Source organism: Salminus brasiliensis, chromosome 9 (assembly GCF_030463535.1).
Source record: "Salminus brasiliensis chromosome 9, fSalBra1.hap2, whole genome shotgun sequence".
Classification (NCBI taxonomy): domain Eukaryota; kingdom Metazoa; phylum Chordata; class Actinopteri; order Characiformes; family Bryconidae; genus Salminus; species Salminus brasiliensis.
The window spans coordinates 19,304,919-19,324,658 of NC_132886.1; the positions used below are offsets into that span (position 1 = coordinate 19,304,919).

The 19,740-nt window shown below is 41.0% G+C and overlaps 1 protein-coding gene across 6 annotated transcripts in view; it reads right to left on the bottom strand.

Annotated features, from left to right (window-relative positions):
• Positions 1-19,740, bottom strand: part of dysf (dysferlin, limb girdle muscular dystrophy 2B (autosomal recessive)) — a 93,357-nt gene that overhangs the window by 19,276 nt on the left and 54,341 nt on the right. For 3 of the 6 annotated variants that reach the window (XM_072687699.1, XM_072687700.1, XM_072687698.1), the window contains 4 exons: positions 19,197-19,362; positions 19,031-19,104; positions 10,942-11,001; positions 1,622-1,720 (listed from right to left, as the gene is read on the bottom strand). In XM_072687699.1, the coding sequence (XP_072543800.1) occupies positions 1,622-1,720; positions 10,942-11,001; positions 19,031-19,104; positions 19,197-19,362 (399 nt within the window). The remainder of the gene's footprint in view (positions 1-1,621; positions 1,721-10,941; positions 11,002-19,030; positions 19,105-19,196; positions 19,363-19,740) is intronic. The other 3 variants (XM_072687702.1, XM_072687703.1, XM_072687701.1) reach the window with 1 other exon arrangement.

Sequence of the window (19,740 nt, forward strand, 5' to 3'; positions counted from 1 at the left end):
GTGAGAGAACACCCATAAACAGTGCTGTGTTGTTTTAAGTGACTCATTCTGCTGTATTAGGCCGTGGCCTTGCAACCTTAAACGTGCGACACTGCGTGCATCAAAATCTCTCTCCCCTTCTCTTTCTCTCTCACTCTCTCTCTCTCTTTCTCCCCAAGGCACTATTAGCTGAAAATAACAGCTGATCTCAGCAGTTTCAAGAGAGAGATTGTCTCTATGTTACTCCTCCTCCAGTGAGACACAAACTCGCATGATGGCAGCCAGAACGTTGGCCTGGGCCTTGCTTTTTCCACACACGGGCAAGGTAAGCCTTGAGAAAAGAGGGAAGGAAAGGATGGAAAGATTGGTCTTAGAGAGAGAAAGAGAGAGGAAGGGAGAGCAAGAGAAAAACAGAGGGAGAGAAAGAGCAAAGATCACAGGCAGTAGTGAGGGATGTGAAGGAGGTGTGGAAAGCAGAGGGAATGAGATGATGACGATGACGTCAGTAGCAGAGCCCCTGTCTGCTCTTGGTTATACCCCTGCGGCATCCCCGACATGAATTCATCGGAAAAGCTGGCAGCTGTGGCCTGCTCTCTAAACGCTCAGGCTCGTGGGAAGTGGAGTGGAGTGGACTGCAGTGCGGCTGAGCGTACGCTTTAAAGAAGGCACGTGCAATCCCCACTGGCACAGCGGGCTCTTTGAAGTCACATTGTGGAGCTGACGTTTCTGTGCCATTAGAAAACGTTTCCCATCACACTTTCTTGTGTTTTCTTTGGTGGTGCTTGGCAGGGATGACATATCCACAGCAATGATACAATGAACTGATTTCACTTCAGCAACCTATTACTGGGCTTTGGTGTCATTACAGCTAGTCTTCCTGCTGACCTTTACTTTACTGAACTGGAAATGCCACTATATATGAGTAGGTTCTCATTAAAATGTCACACAAATCTAATTCGCTGCCTGAATGGAGTACAGATCAGAAGTTTCTGATTTTTCAAATCAGATCATCCACTTCTGTATGTACTCTTGGATCAGCGCATATCCCACATATATGTGTGAGCATGTTACTATGATGAGAACAATCACATTACAGACTACAAACTACAGGATGATCTATCCAACTCTGGAGTGGTGGTGCACTGTTCATCAGTGCATGTGTACAGTGTGTTCATAGAAATAACACATTTATTTATTTATTTATTTATTTATTTATTTATTTATTTATTTTAAAAATAGCTGCTAGAGTACCGCACTAACCTGCGCTGCACTCTACTGTTTTAACAGTAGAGTTTTTAGTATGCATATTTTATTGCACAACCCTACTTCCCACTACTGTCTCAGTCTGTTTTAGTTATTTACACTTTCTGTTGTGTTGCACTGTCTGTATGCACTTGTTCTGTGTTGCACTTGTGTTCTGTCTGCACTGTATTGTCCTGCAGCATAGTCCTGAAGGAACAGTGATCGTTTCATTGTGTACTGTGTATATAGTTGAAATGACAATAAAGCCTCTCGACTTGACTTGACTTGACTTGACATAGGGGTCACTACAAACACAAATGTGGTCTTGTGAAAACCGGCAGTATATCAGTAACATGTACGTTACCGTCTGATTCTTTGTAAATGTGCTCCTAATGCTCACCTGTAGGGTGTCCAAGCCTTTTTCTAAGTAGCTCCCGCATTTTTTCCTCTCCCCCGTTGAGGCATAGAACTTGCTCCACCAGTCCATGAACTCTTCATCCTAATGGAAGACAGGGACAATGAAAGACACAGTGCACTTAAGGCAATAGCAAAGAACAATTCTTTAAAAATCATCTCACATCTACTGCACATTTACGGAGAACTAAAGATGACCTTTTCTCAGTGCTTTTTCAATAACCCCCAAATCCCTACTTACCCACTGGATCGTCTATGTCCAGCAAGGCGGGTAAAGATAACAATAAGACATTGTGAAGTTCTGACAGTGATGGAAAAGAGAGTGATTGAAGGGCTGGGTCTCAAAGAACCAGACTGTTCATGCACATGCAAGAGGGACCAACACAGCATCTACACACCAAAGGACCAGAGAAATGACCATTGGAAAAAAACCTTTTCTAAAACGTCTCGCAGTTTTTTCCACAGTGGACTGTTTGAGTGAATGAGAAATCCCTTGAAGGTGAGGAGACTAGATGTTTCAAGGCAATCTGAAACTTGTGGGAAGAAAGGCAGTAAAAAGCTCCCAGGCTGTGTGATTTCCCGGTAGAAAGAAAGTACTGGTTTCCAATATTTTAGGTAATAGATACAATTGTTGCATAAGTAATTATTGTTAAGTTTTTTTGTGTTATAATGAACACATATCTCTTTTTCCCCCAATTTGGTACTGCCAATTAATCCACCTGTTCATAACTGCCCCTAGCACTAGCAATGCTTCTGACACTAGGGCAGCCAAAACACTGCCTGTGCAGACCAACATCGCGGGATGAGGAGGGATGAGGGAAGAGAGCACCTACTGAGCATCTACCCACCTGGAGGGCGCACGCCCAATTGTACTTTTTGGACTTTGGCCGCTGAGGGTGAAAGCAGCATGGCTTGGGATTTGACCTTGTGACCCCCGGGTCATAGTGGCAGTGCATTAGACCTGCTGAGCCACTCGAAACCCAGAACACAAATCTCTAACACAAGAATAATGACTAATTTCGGAGTTAGCTGTTAATCCAAACGTCACCAATGGCCTGTCTTTATTAAACCAGTTAAAGTAAAACAACAACTTTATAGCAGAAGGAAAAAAAAACATATTTATTTTTAATAGAAAATAATCAATGAGAATATTGTCAATGAGAAAAGGTTTTAATCCAAGTCATATTGCTTCATTTACCCTGACATTTTGTAAAGAACATCTGCCATCTTTGTCAGACATTCAAAATGGAAAAACATGGAGAAGACATAGAAGACAGGGACGACAGCAAATGATAACCCAAACAGCTTCATGTGAAAACTAATGTTTGGAAAATAAGGAAAACAAGCTTAAAATGCAGACTATCTTTACTGGCATTGATTGGGCGCTGTTACGAAGAGTGAAGGGGGCTAACTCCCCTTGATAACACTGCTCAGCATTATACTGCATTTGCATGATGTGAAGCCTGTGGAAAGTGTTCGATGGGAAAATTTTAAAGGGTGGCAAGGAGCAGACGCTTCTCGCACAGGCCAGCGCCACGTTTCCCACCAAACAAAAGACAAAGGAGCGTTTTTAGCATGAGACAACACCCTCTGCCAGTGACGCTGCCACTAAACGAGAAACAAAAGTGTATTTGAACTTCAAACAGAGTCTGGGGAGCCATCGTCCAGAGCTATAGTTAACTCGACACATTATCCAATTGCCTTTGACCTTCAACAGAGACACTGCTGAAGTGAGTAATGTGTTGAGTATGTGTGTGTGAAAGAGTGAGAAAAAGACAGGATGACCCAACATGGTACAGGATGTGTGTATATGTGTGTGTGTGAGTGTGTCCATGCGAGCGGGCGGTCCAGTGTATGTGAGATTTCATCTCACCCCATGCTCTCACACAAACACACACACACGCTTTGTCCACCCCCACACACACTCTCTCCAGCTTCCAGAAGCACGACTCTGGCATGTTCTGCAGGGGGACTCTGAATCCAGCATTCTTTTCAATGTTATTTTTTTTCCTTTCAAGGGAGGAAAAAACAGTAGTGGGAGAGGAATGCTGGAATCCGTTTCTTTTTCCTTCTCTGCGGTTGAGGCGCATGGCAGTGTGGCACGTGTTATGGTGGCCAGACACGGGGCTGATGGCTGTGCACTTAAGTGCCCAACGTGCCACTGTGGTGCCAGGGAGTGTGTTTGAAGTGAGGCTCTGCATATTAAGTTTTAAGTATGCTCTGTCTTGGGGCAAACTGTTGCATAGCGTGTGTGTGCTGTGTGTGAGTGTCACAGGTCTTGTGTATAAAATGTGGTTTGTACAATTCAGAGTCCATGTTTAAAGACTGCTGTGCTGAAGATTTCGAGATATGAACAATTTTAGAAATACTCAAACCAGCCCTTCTGACACAAAAAACCCATCCTTTTTTTTACCTGTACTTATAGTAGATGTTAACATGAGCTACTAGCTTGTATCTTCTTGTACAAGCGTACAGGTGTTGTTGATAAAGTGCTCGAATAGTTTGTGCATGAAGCAAAGGTTGAGCTTTATCGCTTGATATCAGTTCATATCTGGAAGTGTGCACCAATTACAGTGGGTCAAAAACAATGTGCTTAATTATTACAGTCGATGTGTTGTGATACTACGAAGGTTATCAGCTATAACCTTGACACCACTGACAGATGACGTGACATCTATAGTGGCATCTGTCAAGGGGCAGGGTATATTAGACAACAAGAAAACAGTCAGTTTCTGAAGGTGATGTGTTAAAAACAGGACAAACGGGCAAAAATAAGGTCAACAAGGGCTAAACTGTGATGGGTAGATGACTGGGTCACAGCATCTCCAAAACATCAGGGAGGCTTGTTATGGTATGCAGTGGTCAGTCTACCAAAAAAGTGGTCCAAGAGTGAGAAAAGGTCTTCAACCTGTAAACACTAAAGGCTTATTGATATGATCTATGGAGGCCTCGCCTTACAACTTACAGAAACCACAGGACACTTTTAGAAGTCTTGTGGAGTCTATGGCTCAAATTGTCAGATCTGTTGTGGGGGGACCTAGTCAATATTAGACTTGACTATATTAGGTGTTTTTTTCTTGTATTGCACATACAAATACAGATTGATGTCTAAGTTGCACAGCAGTACTGGAGTCTATTATTAGGAGAAGAATGAGATATACTTCTATACATACTTCTTATGTTATGTAGTCCTATATGATAATACTATCCAATTCTGGCCCTAGAGATCCAGTGATCTTGTTGCTGAAACAGGGTGGATCTCATATCTTTAGTTGTTCATCTTCTCCCTGAGTATGTGCAGAAGAGATGCTGGAAATTATGAGAAGATGGAGGAATCAATGTCAAAAGTGTTAATCAAATCAGATGCTTCTCACTTATTCAGTACCTGTTGCTATGCTTGTTGTCAGGGGACGATAAGCTTCAAATGGGGTCACTCCAGGTAGTGCATAGTGGATTTTGAGGTATATTGAATCCTGCTGTAAAATCCATCCTCTTATCAGCATACAATTGGTGACATGCATTAATTCAAACATGTTAAAACAGTCTTAAAAGAACTTTTTTATGAGTCTTCCACAAGATTATTCAATAAAAACATTGACTGGATATATGCCCTAATATAGGATGTATGTATATAGCTGGAGGCTTGCTCTCTCCTTAAATTCTTCACTTAAACAAATTGTCCTTCTAATTCCCTATAATTCTAGGGTCACAGGCAAAAAGACAGAAGAGAGGAACCGAAATAAAATCCACCTGTAAACCTACTGAGCCAGGCTACTAACTACTGAGAGGTAAAAAGGTAGCCTGTACTGGAGTCCAACCCTCCAGGACTGGAACTGGACATCCCTCATGTAGGCTATTGTGATTGCCTGAGCAAATCAGGGCCTGAATGCTTTCAGTTTGCGTGCGTGTGTGTCTATCTTTGCTAAAGTAAGGCATTTATCTCAGTTCTTCTCACATTCTGTGGTACTAGAACATTGTGCCCAGTTTTTGAGTTCCTGGCAGAAATCTAAAGCCGCCGTCCGTAATCAGGCGAACAGGACACGCAAATAAAAGGAGAAAGAGAAAAATAAAGAAACTATGTTAAAAAACACACTGAAGCATAAACTAATGAAGGATAGAGACAAATGATGCTTCAGAGAACAATGGGGGACATCCAAAACCGCAATCACAGAGAGAAAAGATGAGAGAACAGGCTGGGGATTTTGGGGCAGAGATGTTTTTGGGGGTTCCCATGCAAGCCTGAACGTCTACCCAGTGGCGACATGCTGGGTAAATGAGCCTGGCTGTATGGTGTGGAACTGAAGCTCCTATCAGAGCCAGTTAGACTGAGCAGGCAAGGCTGTGGCCAGTGCCTGAATGGAGCTTTTCATAATACCGCATGAGTCTTCTCTCTCTACCTGACAGTGGGGCACAAGGAGGCAGGGGCAGCCATGTTTCCATCAGTGCCGGTGTACGTGTATGTTTAGATTAAGTACTTTATTATTTTACGCTCATAGATGTGTATAATGAGGGGCCATGTGTCTGGGACTTAGCAGTGTTATTGCAAACGTTATTGCACCAGAGAGGACAGGAGCCGAGTGTGTGTGTGTGTGTGTATATGTGGGCACTCAATAAAATCTATCAACGACTTCTTCCATTGAGGGCTTCACTGCAGTTATGGCTGCTTGCCACCCATGCTCTCTCGGGCAGTTGAAAAATACTGTACTAGACAGGATGGCAGGGCCAGCTTTTGTGCGGCAGCTGCATGCTGGCATGCCTGCTTCATAAGTGGGCATGAAGGGGGCACACTGCCTAATGTCGATACACGGTGGTCGGAATAGTCGGAGGGAAAACAGAGCCCCTCCAGAAATTCATTCATGCAAAACTTGTTAAAAGTGGTTGGTACTGTTCTCTGTTCCAGAGTTTAAAAAGCCCTAGAGATGAAAGTGAGAAAATGGATGCCACAAAAGAACCACTTTTACGTCTCTGTAGAACCTTTCAATGGATGGTTTTCAATGGACAATAATTTAGACATGCTGACCTGTACTTGGAAAAGAATGCCACAGACTCCAAACACTGGTAATAAAAGGTGATTGGTGGGTTTTCTATCCGTTTCTAAGTACGGAGAAAAAAGGAGGAAACTACTCTCCATGGTAATCATATGCTACAAACATGGTAGATAGAGATTAGCTTGCAACATTCACTGAAAGGAACCAAAGATGGCCTCTTTAGAATCACTCAAATGAATCATTTAGTGGTAGTTGGTGTAAAGAGGTATAGAGAAACAGTGTGGCACCTTTACTTTTAAGAGTGAACAATAAGGCGCTGAATCCTACACTAACCAAACAGACGGATTGAGTAAATTTCAGGCCAGTTTAGGTCAAAGAAGAATAACACAAGAAAGCTGCAGTAAATGGATTTGAGGTAAATCTATAGACCTTTAATGTAAAGAATGTTCTGAATATACTGTACAGGCATTCCAGACGTTTTGACTGACAAGTCACTCAAGAACATAAACAAACAATTTCCAAAATGGCCTCTGGAATTTGCGTCAGAGGTCGGTAAAAAAATTGGTCGGGGCCCTGGCACAGGTTGAATTCCAGACATGAAACATTATCTCCCGGTCTCATTTTAACTCAATCTGCTATCCTTTTTCTGCATGTTGGAAACAGGGATTTGGGCTTGGGTTCTTGAGCAGCTTTTGCAGTATGTAGTCAGAGACCATACATAATACTGTTATTTAAACATTTCTTTAAAGCATATTTTCCAGGTTCGATTGGGGCCAACTGGATGGTAATCATATGAAAGAGCTAAAAATACCATTAAAGAAGATGAAATGAACACACTGGTCTGAGTTATATACTACCTCAAGACTAAAAGCATTTTTCACTATAACTAAAGGGGATCTTTTAAATAACCTTTAGCATACTTGCGCAGTCGGAAGAAAATTCAGCCATGATCCAACATTCCGTTTTATGAGCAACCACAATTTTGGCCCTTTTCTTGCCCTTAAACTTCTGAAGTTGTTTTGGATGTCAACTAGAAAGGCGAATAATGGAAAAATCATTGAAATTCTTTTTGCCCTGAGGAATGTCTGGAGGCTTGGCTTGTAAAGGGTCAGCAGTGTTTTACGTACCGTAATGACTGCATCAGGGTAAGATGGGCTTCTGTATTTGACAGTCATCATAAAGTAGTATTAAGTGATTGTGACGCCCGCTGGCATCGGATTTAAGGAATATAAAGTAAGACCAACCACATCAGATACAATTTCTATTTTATGAATATCATCAAAATGATTAATCAGTTGTTCTCTGTCTTCATCATATTAGTGCCATACTGTTCTCACATGACACACATTTCATTGGTAGGTTCCATCAAGAGAAAATGCAGTTGGTTTGCAAGTCATGAATACACAAGGCCACAGTCTCTAAAAAAAGCACTCAGAATTTCTATGCTACAGTGCAGGTAATTTCAAAGAGTTACATCACAGTCATCTTGATCCTGAGTATTCTTAAAACTTTAGCTGGATTTGAAGACCATTAAGTGATCAGTTTTCTGGATATGTTAACTTGACCAAAAGCATCAGGTCATATAGACACCATGTTTTATTCCACTGACTTTCCATAAGTAAGAATTCATATAATATTGAATGAATAATGAAACAATAATGAATATGTATGAAACACATAGTTCCACTGCTTCTACAATCATATTGGCTGAATCATGTTGATTATAATATAAAGCCAATTATTGATTGGCATTAAATGGTATTAATTAATGGTATCACCTTCGACTGTTATGTTATTTGGAAAACTGTTGTATTTAATCATAATCCTGTTTCAAACATGCAATTTTACTTAGAAACTTACCATTAATTAAACTAAAGAAGGTTAGCTGTGAGCCAGAAACTCTGACGTCCAGATTGACGGAGTCTAGTTTTTTTGTTTGTTTGTTTGTTTAATTTTTGCATTGTACAAAAGTAAATTCCATCTAAAACCTGTGCAGTCTGACAAAACCTTCATCTTGACGCCCTCAGCATTCATTCATTACATGACAGGCTTCAGTCTGAGGAATTGAAGTGTTACATGCAGTAAACATATTGCAATATATATATATATATATATATATATATATATATATATTTTTTTTTTTTTTTTTTTTTTTTTTTAATGAAGCCTTTTTAGAGTACAGCTAGCTAACAACTCCTAATAATAATAACTAATATTGCTTTTAATTTTTAGTTACTGGCATGTGATCTGTAACTTACTAAAATGTCAACTACATTCACTTGTTAGCATATCTGCTATCCAAATGGCAAACACCAAGGTGTTTTGTCTAATAATAAATAAAAAAATAAAATAAAATTAAAAAAAAAATATATATATATATATATATATATAAACATTGCATTTACTGCATGTAGCACTTCTTTCTGTGCTTAAGCATAAAGGGTATTTGAATGAGAGGCTAGTTACATCCAGACATGTTTTACTTGCCCAGTGAGGCAGCTGTCTAAGCAATGGCCTGATCATCTGGAGACTGGCAAAAAAGGGGAAAAAGGACTGAAGTGCACATGAATTCCATGTCGAAGGGGTATAAGGTAAAATTGGGCCATGGTAAAATAAGCGTAATACCCTGCCTTGATTGGCTTGTTGCAAACCGCAAACTGCTATTTGACCTCCCCTCTCTTAGGGCTACCAGTCAGGACAAGAGCGGCATCTCAGAGCTCATGTACAGTCTACAGCTTGAAAATGTCATTAGTGGAAAACTGCACCCCGATCCCACCCCTTCATCTGTTCTTGACATTTGGCTGTAGGGGATATACACCGGGAATCTTTTAACGATCCTATTTACTTTGGCTGTGGTCAGAGAGAAAATTTTGGTTTTTGATCATCTGGTTTGAATATTTTCTAATAAAATAAATATCTTTGTTTGCAAAAAGAGAAACCTCCAAGTCTTGGCTTGGGGAGACACAGAGTGCTACATTTGGAGTGTGATATAAACATGCATTTGTATCAAAAGTGCTTGCACACTGTAGCGCTGACCTGGCGCAGATATAGTTATGAGGACTATCAGCAAAGACAAAGATGCTATGAAGAGCAGGGTCAGATGACCCAATTAGCTCACCAAGGTCCTACATTTTCAGCAGACAGGTACTGAAGGTTGCTCAGAAATACACACAGAGGTAATAATTACAATAAAACTAAGCACCTGAATCAAACAACACACCAGTTGCATAATTCAGCATAGATTGATATTCAAACTTTAGACTTTAACTATCATTAGGGTATTAACTTTCTTTAACCTGATTAGTTTGATGGAGATTATAATAAAAAAAGTGGTGGAGACCGCAGTATTCTGGAAACCTATAAAAGTACTTTAGTTTCATTATATTTATAATGAGTTTATAATGACTGCCTGGAAATTATAAAAAAATGTTTCCCAAACAAATGAAATAATCCACCAACCGATGTATTTCATAACTGTCCCACATCAAGGGGTGGAGTTAAATATCATAGTGAGCAGTAAGTTTTAATAAATGTTAACATTTTAAAAACAACTAAAAGTTTATGTATTTTTTTTATTGTTAGTTTTACTTAGTTTGCGTGATTGTGTCTAAATAATGCACTAGAGACTACTTATTATGCTCGATTTAAATCATACTTGTCACTGGATAAAGGGAATACAGCAAATCAACTTCATTTTATAGTACAGGCATGCAGTCATGCGTCACTCTGGGAACATGCACACATGCAGGGCTGCACAAAAAAGGTCAAATTGGCTGTTCAACATTTTCACTGTCATTCAAGCCCAATCAGAAGACAACAGATTTTGCATATACCAAACATTATGGCATCAATGTTTTTAAGCAGATATTATTATTAATAAAAATTCTATATTTGAAGTGGGGACAGTATTAAACATATGCACTGGCATTTGTTTCCATGTATCACAACACAACCAACCTTTTTGTGGTCTTGTATGGTGAGACACCCGTTGCATTCCTGTGACTCTGAATTATCTTTATATTAGAGCCCACAGTTAAAAGGCTGGGCCCATTATAATGGTTAATATTCTACTAATATAAAGGCTCACATGATTTTGCCAACGACTGATTTGTGGGTTGCTGACCACATTTTACCATAATTTACCATCCTATGTCCTATGTGGACAGCATGCAGAAAAAAGTTGAGCAAAATACATTCATTGCTGGGGCACTGATAGGGCCGAAGGAAGATGTTGAGACACAGACAAAGAGCAGGTGGGGTAGGTTCAAGAAACAGAAAGAGTAGAAGAAACCAGTGTGGTCCGATGGTATATACGTACATGGAGGCTGGAGTGAGAAGTTGAGAGGTTAAGAATAGCAGAGCTGGTGCCGTCTGTTAGCTAAAAACCAGAGGCATAGTGTTTAGCAGATCAGAATGAGTCGAAGTCTTAGATGGAAACCACTGCTTCATGTTTGCAGGAAGATCTGCAGTGGCATAACTATCGGCGGTTTCTGGACTCTTTATACACTGAAACAAATGTTGCTGCAATAGGTTACATACTGACATGACTGACACGACATTTATTCCCACTTAATCACTGTAAATGCAGGTTTACACTCATGACTCACAGCCCAGATAACTTACTAAGCAAGTAAAATGTTTAAAATAAATTACCTTGTATTTAAATGTAACTTTGACATGATGGGGGCATTCCTCTTCTTTAGTGCTAGGGCCCTACAGCCTAATTATGCCACTGCTGATCCTGCTACTCATACAAAAACACAAGCCAGATGTTCTAAAATATTCAGAAAATATTCAGAACTTTATTCAGAACAAAGAACAAAACATTTGACCTGGGGTGCCCAAACTTTTGGATATGACAGTATGCTTAACTTACAACACTTAAGAAAAGCGTCTTAGGAGAGTTGGAATACAGACATTCAAGAGAACGGACTGAAGAAAGTTCACAGACAAAGGCTCAGTAGAGAGCGTGAATGAGGCACAGATGGCATCTTCAAGGATTCCGATTCCAGTCTTCTGAGCTCAGACAAGACTGTACTTTCAACATATGTATAAATCATTAAGCATGCAGGACCCAAGAAATGTCATTTCTTGATGAAGAATGTGACAGTCGCTTTTCTGTGATGAGGTTTAAGAATGTGCCTTGTTCAATAATAACTCTAGCAGATGGAGAAGGAGAAGAAACAGTGTGGATGGCTAATGCAACAATGTAAGTGCTAAGGCTAATTAGACACAGGCACGACACATACACATTGCACTATAGTACCCTTTAACATTAAATCAAACCATTGTTATCCTTGGGAGTATGTACGTGCAGAAGTGCCAAACCCATCATAAATTAGTAGCCATGAAATCCATCTTCTGAAATAAACAATGGGAAAATAATGAAACCCTGAAGACCACTCACTCAAGGGAGTCGTGGAAATCCAGAGGAAAAAAAAATACATCTTCAATGCTAAAGACAACAACAGTAGTGGCTCTTTGTGCACTGTTTGCAATAAAGCATTCGAACAACAAGATTTAAGATTTTACATAATTCAATTTCAAAAGTCATTTCATCACAATTAGCATTAAAACGCTCATCGCCGAAGAAACATAGACACAGTCAAGGGCTAGTTATCCAAAAAACAGAAAGCTTGATGCATTGTTAATATTTCTTTACTTCAAGGGTCAAAGATTGAGAATGGAATTAAGAAGGTTATTCAATTTTACACGGCTAGGTCACAGCAGTGAATCATCCTCAGAGATGCGTATGTTCCAGGTTGCCACCGCACACCAACCAAATATAGCCAGCGCCAAATCAATTAGACTGTGCGGTATGCCTGCACCAATCCCAGGCTATCGTCTTAATCGCTCCTCAATCATAGTCAGATGGTGCGGGCAACAAGACACTATATGGAAGAAAAGTGCTAGAACAGCATTGCTTTGCTCAAGGTTGTGTCACTCACACAGGACGCTCCGAAACCATGTGAAATGAAGTTAGCATTGTACCACAGATGTTAAACTGAGGTTATGTGGTAGGTATCAGACATCAGAAACTACCCAAGAAGAGCTTCTATCAGCCCCTCAAATGAGAAACGACTTCTTTGGTCACACTGGATCAGCCCAGCTTTTCACACTCGTCACAAAGTAATCAGACAGTAGAGAAAGCCACAGTGGTCCAAATCCAAGCCTTCAGGCCTGATTTAGCAGAGCGTTTTAGAACGGGACCTGGTTGCAGAGGTCTGTCAGCGAGTGCTCCCTTTTCCCCTAGAGTCGACCCCAAGCTGGGGGGGGGCTGTTGGGGGAGTTGGGAGGGTTCCTGTGGCGCCTGTGGTGAGCAGGCAGGATTGGGGGGGACGCAGTTGCCCACGACAACGACTCACCACATCAGAGGGAGGCCTGAACCCTCGCAGCGCCTTCTTCAGTGTAGTGCCAGGGCATTATATATACAACAACAGAGACAGCTTTACGCAGGCACTCGGAGGAACAGTTAATTAGGACCAGGCCCATTTGTTTGCTGTTGTCCTCTAGCACGGGGCAGTTGCATTAGGGTGAATTACAGCACACTCGCAATGCAGCAAAGAGCTGAGGGAGCGGGATCACCTCTCCATGCATGATAGCATGTGCACTCTTGCCACCAAGGGGCTCCGGATAAATCCACCAACGAGAGGCATATGATTAAACCATACACCACCAAAATGTTCGGTAAGTCCCCTCTCAGGAAGCTCCTTAAAGCCCCTCAACATGGGCACCAGCTTTTAGCACCCTGTTACCGAAGTGCGTTCCTTACCTCAGTCAAGACCACTGCAAATCTATAAAGCCACCAAAGGCGTGTTAAGTTTTCCCTCAAGATGTTGTCTTTGGCCTCATCAAAACCTACACTGAGTGACAAACATGGTCCTCCTTTCCAGAGTGTGTTTTTCACAGGAATTCGAGATCCCAGTTTGAGGTTCTTAACTAGAGCCAAAGCTGGTGCCTTTGGGGAGATGATGGGGCTCAAGTTTCTTTTAATGCACTGGGGAGTGTAGCCCAGCTCTCTGTACTGCTCTCTGCCCCCAAAGTATAAAACACAAGGAATTCATAGATGTGGAAATAGTGCTTTTCGAGTCTTTTGGGCCTCTGTTCTGGTGTTTGCCTGGTATAACTTTGTATATCCAAATTTGGGTTGGACATGACCTTCTACACAGGCCGTACAAAAAAGTTCACTGATTTATAGACTGTGACAGACCATAAAGTCCTCTTTTGAACTGTCAGTCAAAAAGCATCAGTCTAAAATAAAGAAATATAGAAACCAAGCTGTCAAACAGGAGCAGTTCCCATTCTCTGAAACAGGTAAGACCAAGCACTAAGCACCTAAAGGCAGCAGCATTAGCATAAAGCCCCCGCTGAGAGAACACAAGCCAAAGTCTCAGGCCATCCTCAGCCGAAGAGGCTCCAAACAGTAGCTTAGTAGACCGGGATAATATTTTGCTCTCTGGCTTTTTTAGCTTTGCCTTATTTCCCGACCGGCGTGCATTCGGACCCAGGATTCCGCTTGAACGCCAAGAGTCATATGAGACTGCAGTCCAGGGATTTGCTTTGGTTTTCTTGGGATCTTGGGATATACCCCTGAAACTACGTTAGACATTGATCTGACTGACCTGACCAAAGCAATGCTGCAGTTAGGAAGAAGTCTTGCTGTTGTGTGGCTGGCCTAAAACAGGCAAGCTATGTGAACTGCTGTCACAAGACAATCATGCACCTCATCAAAATACACACAAAATACATATTGCATATGATATGCATTACTTATAAAAGATCTGAGCATACTGTATGATGGATACATCATGATAAAGGTGGCCACAGATATTCGGTTAAACGTGATTTTAAAAATTCCATTCGTCTTCTTTACGAACAGGCAACGATTAGTTGGCAGTTTGAAGAATGATACTGCATATTTAAAATTCTTCTACAGGGCTCCCTAGTTCATTTTTATTACCAATTGTTGAAAGGCTGAATAAAATGTTGATTACTTGATCTTTTTCAAGAATAAGACAAAGAGACAAAGACACACATATTCGCCATTTATAAAAACACATGCCCGGAGCTGTGGGCAGCCATTGCTGCAGTGCCCGGGGAGCAGAGAGGGTTAAGGGCCTTGCTCAAGGTCCCAACCATGGCAGCTTGCTGAGGCCGGGCATCGAACCCACAACCCTGTCATCAATAGCATGATGCTCTAACAGCTGAGCCACCACTGCCCTAAATAAATCCTAAATTACTAAAATAATCAATTGTAACAGCTCTAAAATCTTACTGTAAATAGAAGAGGCAAAAAATGATGTTTTCATGTCTTCTGGAACATCTGGAACATCAGAGCCAGAACCACCATACTTAAGAACAGTTTATTCCCAAATGCTGTTAAACAGGCCTCACCAACCATAACCCGAATACACACACAGAGTGCTACTGATCTCTCTGATTCTTCTAGTTCACTCATCATACCTGCGCTGAGCTCCACCAACTCAGGGACTGTATGCATGTGGCACTTTAACCAGAACTCCATCTCTGTACATAAGCAGTGTACTTTTCTCCCTACCTAAACACTAGCTGCTATACTTCACTCTACACTGCACTGCACACCTTGTTTACATACGTGATGTTGCTAAAATGGCTAGACAGGTCTACCTCAGCATACACTCCTGAACTTCCAATACACAACACATCGCTGCTCTACAGATTTATTTCTTACCTTAGTATATGAACCTAGTTTGGCCTTCAACCTTCAGCCTTCATGCACACATTTGCAGTAGTACAGGCACAGATTGTTTTATGTTCTTACCTCTTCTGCACCAGAGACTTAGCCTAACTTTGTTTTATTGTTCTGTAAATAATGAAATTGAATTGAATTGAATTGAATTGGATCACATACAAAAGATTAAATAAACCTGTAGGATATTAATTCCGGAGAGAACACCCCCACCACCAGTACCCCAACCCCACAGTTCCTCGTTACTCTTAGAACTTTTCTGATGGACAGAGGAGATCCATGAGGGGAGTTTCACATGGATGGCTGTGGTTGTGGTCCCATTTTATTTATTTAGACCTGAACGATCCATTTGATGGCAGTCCTTTGGCAAGCCAGAAAACAAATGAGAAAAAACATGTTCCTTCATACAAATGCAGAGTTTTAAATAAAACCCATTGTGCTGTGGTCACAAGCCAGCTAAAATCAAAAGGGGGTCTGGAAAGGGTATTTACTATGCATTTAGCAAAACATTTGCTTAGGCAAAAGTGCGGTCACCCTTTTTAGCATTCAGATGATCCTAGTTCAACCGCAACTGGTGTGTTTAATGATGGTGCTAATACTACCAGGCCATAAAGCAATCAGATATGTCAAATAATTGTAACCATATTGTCCTGTGAATTTAGATGGTAATGAAAGTGAGTGGCTTTTTGGGTTCTAGATCAAAGACTGCTTTTGATTGTCCCTTTTCATTTTCTAAAGAGAGTGCCACTTTGTCCTACATGAGACCTTTGGCTCAACATTCAGCAGCAAGAACACTTTTGGAATTTCGCTGTTTTCTCATATGTGCAATGAGACCTAATCAGACCTCAGATTCTTCGATTGGATCAACGGAAGAGGTGACACATGGAGACCAAAAGAACTCCACATCCCTTAATGGGCGCTGGCCGTGGGCTTTAAAACGAGCCTGAAAGAGCAGCCGTTAAGTGTTCCTTTTTCCTCTCCATGGACAACAGAACAGACGACATCCATACATGGCACAGCCAACCAGGCTGGAAGGTCAATAATGTAAATAAACTCACTCTCTGACTATGATATGTTGCCAAGGGAACCAAGTTCAATCCCAAATTCATTATTCTGTTCTCATTTGTTTATTTCAGTGACTAAACAAATAAAAGGCTGAAAGGTCACATCTGAGATATGGAAACAATTTTCCAATTTTTATAATCCCTCATGATAATTTTTTATGATGTTATTTTTCGGAGGCGGGTATTTTTAGTCTGTAGTCATGGCAGGGAACAGATCAACACTATAAGAAGCTTCATTAAAAGCTGGGCGCTTTTCCAGACTAAATTGGTCACTGTCTTTTGCTGGAGTCACCAACCTGGAAATGGGCTCGAAGCAGCATTTCCTCGTCTATATCCATCATTTCATCATGTGCCCCCAATAATCCCATAACAATTACTTCACTTTATAGAGCAACATTCCCAGCATCAATCATACTGCCAAGCACTAATATCTTACTTTAATACCTTTCAGGCTCCAACCTTACAGTACATAACTGGAAAAAGCTTTAGACCTCCACATTCACCCCCAAATGTGCTCTTTTGGATAAACCTAAGCACAGTGAACAGTAGTGATAACGAGCAAATAATTAAGCACATCTGCCTTCTCAAGAAAACATGACATAACATACATTATTTTTATGGATATATCGGAATCTTTTTTTTAAAGACTCAGAGAAAAGAAATCTTTACTAATAGAATAATTAATCTGAAATATCATAAAATAAAGTAATTCATTCATTTTTTCATCTGATTTACATTTCTGTGCAGATAGCTGTGCTGTGCTTTGTGTGTTCAACCTTCATTCAGCTCCCACAGTTGGACATTTACAATTTAAATATTGCTGTTTTATTCAATCAAAATAAATGAATGATTCATTTGGGGGGAGGTGCGTGTGTTCGTACTAGAGTAAAAGTGAATTACCTTCATGGTTGCAGACCACAGCACAAGGAAAATCACAGGTTAACTATGGTAAGGGCATCCTAAGGACTCTGGTGCTGTTTGATGCAGGCTTGGAAGGTATCCGCTCCCGGCGCCGCATGTTGGGTTGTCTGATTGGTATATTTTGTCATGTGACTGCTTCAAATTATTGCCTGTATGGCTAAAAACCTTCCACTGAACGGCTCCTTGTTTGCAGGTGTTCCTGCACAGTGACTCCAGAAAGCAGTGTTCTTGGCCAACTGAGTGTTTGATTCCAAGGAAAATAATGAAAAGCAAGAAATGGATGAATCTAGGTCCCACCATTTAGCAAAAACTCCTACAGAAAAGTGACACTTGAAATCGATCCACAGTTTGAATTGAATTCTGTGTAAAAGCAAATCAGTGACAATAGACCCCGGCCACAAATGAGCCCAGAATCGGTCCTGGGTGTGGACTTTTGTATGCGAGACAACTGTGAAAACGCTTGCCATTCACTCATACTCAGAAAAACACTTAAACTGAGTGTGTCGTGTGTATGCTTTTCAGTTCTACAAATCGCTACACATCGCTTTTAAGATTGATAGGCAAGTGCTGAGCTAGTGAACCTTCTGCTTAGCCTAATCAATCCCAGATTTTGTCTTAAATGACTACTTATTCTAACAGAGTGACCTTTAACATGCATACAAAATAAATACAATTTCAAACCATAATATCTAAATTTACTCAAGCCTAACAATTTCTCATGACATTAAATAAATGAGATTTCATTTTCGGCAAAACTCTCCAATGCCTCTCCAACACAGCAACAGCAACAATACATTTGGAAAATATTTTTGTGGGTGGAACACAGATGGGTAAATCTAGCAGGTCTCAACAGAGTAGGTGCCATGGCACATTTACTTGACCGAAACAAGCACTGAACTTCTTGCTCTTTGCCTCAGATACAGTGCCCCTTCGCCCATGGAGCCATAGCAGGGCAAAGGACTGGCCAGTGATCAAAACACATATCTTTTTATAGACGGGGTGCGGTCACCATGATGATGACAGCAGTGAGGCATAAGTTCCACCATTATGACGATGGAAAGGGACTCCCCCAGAAGACCCAGTGTTTAGAGGTTAAGAGTGTGTTTTAGGGTACTGTGTACATAAGTGCTCATAAGAGCATGTCTCACTCACTTGCTGTGTGTGTCCAAAGGGTAACCAGAGAAACCCGGGCTGCGTGACCCCACAGCCACCAAGCAGCAGCCAAGACAACTAACCACATAAAAAGGCTCATGTAACATAAAGAATATGAAGGCGGAGTGCAGAGAAATTTGATTTGTTGTGCGTAGTGGGACCAGAACAGAAACAAAATTATAAAGATAAGTTGAATTCAGTGAATGTTTTAAATCTTGGCAAACAATTACAACCAGCTACATTTGTTATGGCAATGATTTAGTATCTTCATAGAGAAAAGGCTTCTATGAAAAGGAAAATGTGACTAAAATGGAAAGAAAACTGCAGTAAAACAAGAACCAAGAACACCCCAGAGCAAAATTTTGCTTCCACACGAAATCAGGTGCTGACTAAACTGTCTACACAATGTTCTCAAACAACTCTATCTTCCTAACTTGTGTTTTTGCTGAACTTATCAGGTGTGCTCGGGGGAAAAATCAAAAATCTGCACAGAATAGACTGTTCTAGACCGCAGATGAAAAATATAGAGGTGAATAGCCTACCTGTCCAGGAATGAGAGGCTCTTTGTCGTCTATGTCAATGAGAACATCATCTCTTGGTGTCTGAGGAACCTCATCTGTGAATGGAGAACCAATGAGGTATTATCACATGTACTACATGTAATTTTTGTATCTCTAAGAATGCCTTACTCTTGTTAAAAATTCTTACCAAACTCATCATTTGGGAGCTCGCCCTCCAGGCTTTCTGGCTGGCAGCGGAACTCCTCCAGCGAGCGAATGGTACACTGGCCCACCACTGGCTTCCTGCCAAATTGTCTGTTGTCAATCACCTTGATCACCAAAGGAGGCATGTACAGCTCCTCCCTGGGCAGCCGCTTGGGTACGCAGAGGGCCACGGTGAACAGGCACCCAGTGTAAAGGGTGGTAGGAGGAGAGTAAGAAAGAGAGCATTTGACACAGAATGCAGAGAGAAGAAGGAATTCGACGAATGTCTGTTGAGCGCAACATTGTTATTTTCTCCATTTCATATGTGATTACAGAGAAGACCGTCTTCGATGCCACAACACTCAACGCAACCGACCAGACAAATGATGACATGGTGAGCCTCTAGCTAATGTTTGGCATTGGAGCTAACTCTAAATGTCAGCATTTCTTGCCAACATTTGTCCATTCGAATTCCCTTCAACGGGACATCTGACTCTGAGAACAACCCGATCCATTTAGAGTTAGCAAATTATGGTTGTACTTCCTTG